Consider the following 1,861-nt stretch of genomic DNA (forward strand, 5'->3'; position numbering starts at 1 on the left):
TTTCTATAAACTTAGTCAAACCTCTTTTTTTCTAACTTACCACAAAACCTAGAACTTCAAACATTTTGGAACGAAGAAAGTAGATTCAGCTACTTCAGTTTGGACTGTTATATGTAAGAGGGCCCACTTTGAGTTTAGGAGGAAGCTTGGGATTGTCAGATGACGCTTCCACAACAGGATATTGCTTATGATGTGCCTCATTTGAGACCGGGATTTATGTTCACAACGGTGAGACATGTGAGAGAGACTTAATGCAGATTTCACACATGTATGACATGCCTTTCTCCTCTTTCGTTTTGCAGGAACTTTTGTAGAACTTCTGTTCACTAAACAATATTTCTCCTCTCATCTTTGATACTCCTGTTGTCCTATTTACATGTTGCTCCTGTGGCTAGCTAAAACGTATCGAAGAGGTTACTTATAGCAGATTGTACTGACACTACATCTCAGCACCTCAACATGATGGCTGAACAAGGAAGTTATCGGTCCTGTAGAAATAAACAAAGTTGAACTTTATACATCTCAGATTGTATAGCAGGTCTAGATGTAACCTGGAAGCTGAACTACTTAATGATAGAGTTGAACTGCTAAAGTGGATTTCCTCAATACTTGTTACCAAAACTACAGGCGCATCTCGCTCACCTCATGTTTTTCTCACGCAACACAACAAAAAGTTAGTAGCAACGGACAAACAGATACTACCGGCGCGGCGAAGCGTGCCTATCAAGTACAGTATATCACCCTAGTAATAAGAAAAGGAAAGACAAAGCTTGCGTCGAGAGCTACTGCCTCTGCATCCTGAGCTCCTTGCGGAAGTTCCCGATGAACCTCTCCGTGTTGGCAAACAGCTCCTGCCGAGTCATTTCCACGTCGAGTTTACGATCTTCCTGCTTCTCTTCGGATGCCTGCTCCTCTCCGCTGACTCGGCTTCCGTTCAGCGCGCTGAGGAAGAAGATGCTTGCCGCCGATGGGCACTTCTTCATCAGCATCGTCAGCACCACCTTCTTGGTCTTGGTCTTCAGGTCAACTATGTTACTTGCTCCAAAGGCAGATGCCGCACGATCATCTGCAACCGCCGTCTGGTCGTTGGGATGGACTAATCCAGCCCTCTGAATCGGTGAAACCAAGATACTGACAGGCGTGACAGCCTGACCAGTCTGCGAAGACAGGTGCCGGTCTTCGTCGGCGATAGGGTCGGAAGAGGTCATGGCGCTGCCGCGGCGCAGGAGGCCGGCCTGGATGCCCAGGGCGAGGACGATGGCGTTGAAGAGGAGGTAGCAATAGGGGACTCTGAGGAAGGCAGGCACCAGCAGCACCAGAAGGAAGAGAATGAGGAGGGAGCCTAGCTTGGCCACCTGGGAGAGCAGTACTGCTGCGGGGAGCTTGAGCCCCATTAATCGACCAGCTTTGCCGACTTGCCAATATTAGCTGGTGGTTCAGTGCCTCTATCGTTTGGAGCAACGGTACCATCGGCCTATAGCCCCCCGACCATGCATATATAGGCAACATCGGATATTTTATTGCTGGTTAAGAAAATGAAATATATCTGCCACTCACGTAGAGAAACATATCTTAGCTCCATGTATGTATGGACAAAAATCAAGACCAACTACGTGCAAGTTGCCTGAAAAAAGATTTGGTGGAAGCACATGAATGCCATCGTCTTCGACGGAGCCTCGCCATCGGTTCCGGTCCTTGCGACACGGATAGTGGACGGAGACAGAAGATGGGTACAGGCTGGGAAGCTAAAAGGGAATTGGAAGGTGCGCTTCGCCGAAGTGGAGAGGTGGGCTAGGGGCGAGTAGTTCGCTGGGAGGATTTGGTAGGCTGTGGTGGTGTACAATGCGTCTGTAATCTGCAA

At 48.4% G+C, this 1,861-nt stretch overlaps 1 protein-coding gene across 1 annotated transcript; it reads right to left on the bottom strand.

Annotated features, from left to right (window-relative positions):
* Positions 1-632: 632 nt before the first annotated feature.
* On the bottom strand, positions 633-1,436 carry LOC123134528 (uncharacterized). Its single transcript, XM_044553770.1, has one exon. The coding sequence runs from the start codon at positions 1,392-1,394 to the stop codon at positions 783-785; it is 612 nt and encodes a 203-aa protein (XP_044409705.1). The 5' UTR covers positions 1,395-1,436; the 3' UTR covers positions 633-782.
* Positions 1,437-1,861: the final 425 nt, after the last annotated feature.

Source organism: Triticum aestivum, chromosome 6B (genome assembly GCF_018294505.1).
Source record: "Triticum aestivum cultivar Chinese Spring chromosome 6B, IWGSC CS RefSeq v2.1, whole genome shotgun sequence".
NCBI lineage: Eukaryota > Viridiplantae > Streptophyta > Magnoliopsida > Poales > Poaceae > Triticum > Triticum aestivum.